At 51.1% G+C, this 1,092-nt stretch overlaps 1 protein-coding gene across 1 annotated transcript; it reads left to right on the forward strand.

Annotated features, from left to right (window-relative positions):
• Window positions 1-208: 208 nt before the first annotated feature.
• LOC136844127 (uncharacterized protein F44E2.3-like) lies at window positions 209-724 on the forward strand. Its single transcript, XM_067113140.1, has one exon. It carries the CDS (start codon window positions 209-211, stop codon window positions 722-724), a length of 516 nt encoding a protein of 171 aa, XP_066969241.1.
• The last annotated feature ends 368 nt before the right edge of the window (window positions 725-1,092 follow it).

Here is a 1,092-nt window from a genome sequence, read left to right on the forward strand (position 1 = left end):
GAGATACAGAGTGCCAACAACACTGTATCCGCCCATGAGGATCAAACGTCCTTCAGGATCGCTCCATCATTGTGACCTTCGCATGGCACACTCAACCATTGTGCCACTTTATTGAAAGGGTGCCACCCCACTGAAGTGCCACCATATTATGGGGCACTTCCACCATCGTTGCAGGCCATTTCCCTAGTCCTCCTCATAAACCAAGACCATGTCTCTAGAACAGCGCCAAGTCCTCGTGAACATGGGCAAGGACACAGGTTTCACAGGATGGGAACTCGCCCAGTTGGTGACAGAGCAGTTAGAAGAGCAGAAGAAGCATGAAGAAGCCCAGAGGAACGAGGAAGCCGAACAGAGGAGACTGGAAGATGAAAGAGAAGAAAGGAGAAGACATCACGAATTAGCCCTCGAGAAAAGCAAGCAAGCTCTTAAGGCAAGCAAGCTGGCTCTAATAGAAAACGAGCTTGAGCTGGAGAGAGCAAAGAAAGAAAGTGCTGAAGCTATAGCGATCCAACAAGCCTCCAACCCCACACCTGCAGTACCAAATGCTCTGCTCTCAAGTCTTAACTCTCTAGTCCCCAAGTGGACTGAGGAAAAGCCGGAAGCATGGCTAGAAGAGATCGAGGCACTCTTCGACAATTTCAACACCCCTGAGGCTGAGAGGGCCTTAGTGCTGACCAAACACCTGGAAGGAAAAGCAAAGGCAGCCCTCCAATCGCTGGAGTAGAGTGAAAGGGGCGACATGACCGAAGTCCGTACGGTCATCGCCAAGGCCTACGAGATTACCCCAGAGAAATGGAGACAACGGTTCTGAGGTCTTGCCAAGGAAGTCAGCTGGTCCTGAATGGAATGGGCTTGTCACAAGACCCAGTCTGGTACCTTCTGGTTTGACTCCTTCTCATGCACAACCTTTGAGGACCTATTCAACAGGACCATGCTGGAAGATCTTTTCCAAAGTGTGCCTGGGCCCCTTGTAGTATATCTCAGCGATAAGCAGCCCACCACACTTATGGAAGCCTGCTGCTTGGCCGACACCTGGGAAACTTTTAACCAATACCACAGCACGTCTCAATGCCGCATAGTGCCACCCGGGTA

The sequence above is a fragment of the Macrobrachium rosenbergii genome, chromosome 12 (genome assembly GCF_040412425.1).
Source record: "Macrobrachium rosenbergii isolate ZJJX-2024 chromosome 12, ASM4041242v1, whole genome shotgun sequence".
Lineage (NCBI taxonomy): Eukaryota > Metazoa > Arthropoda > Malacostraca > Decapoda > Palaemonidae > Macrobrachium > Macrobrachium rosenbergii.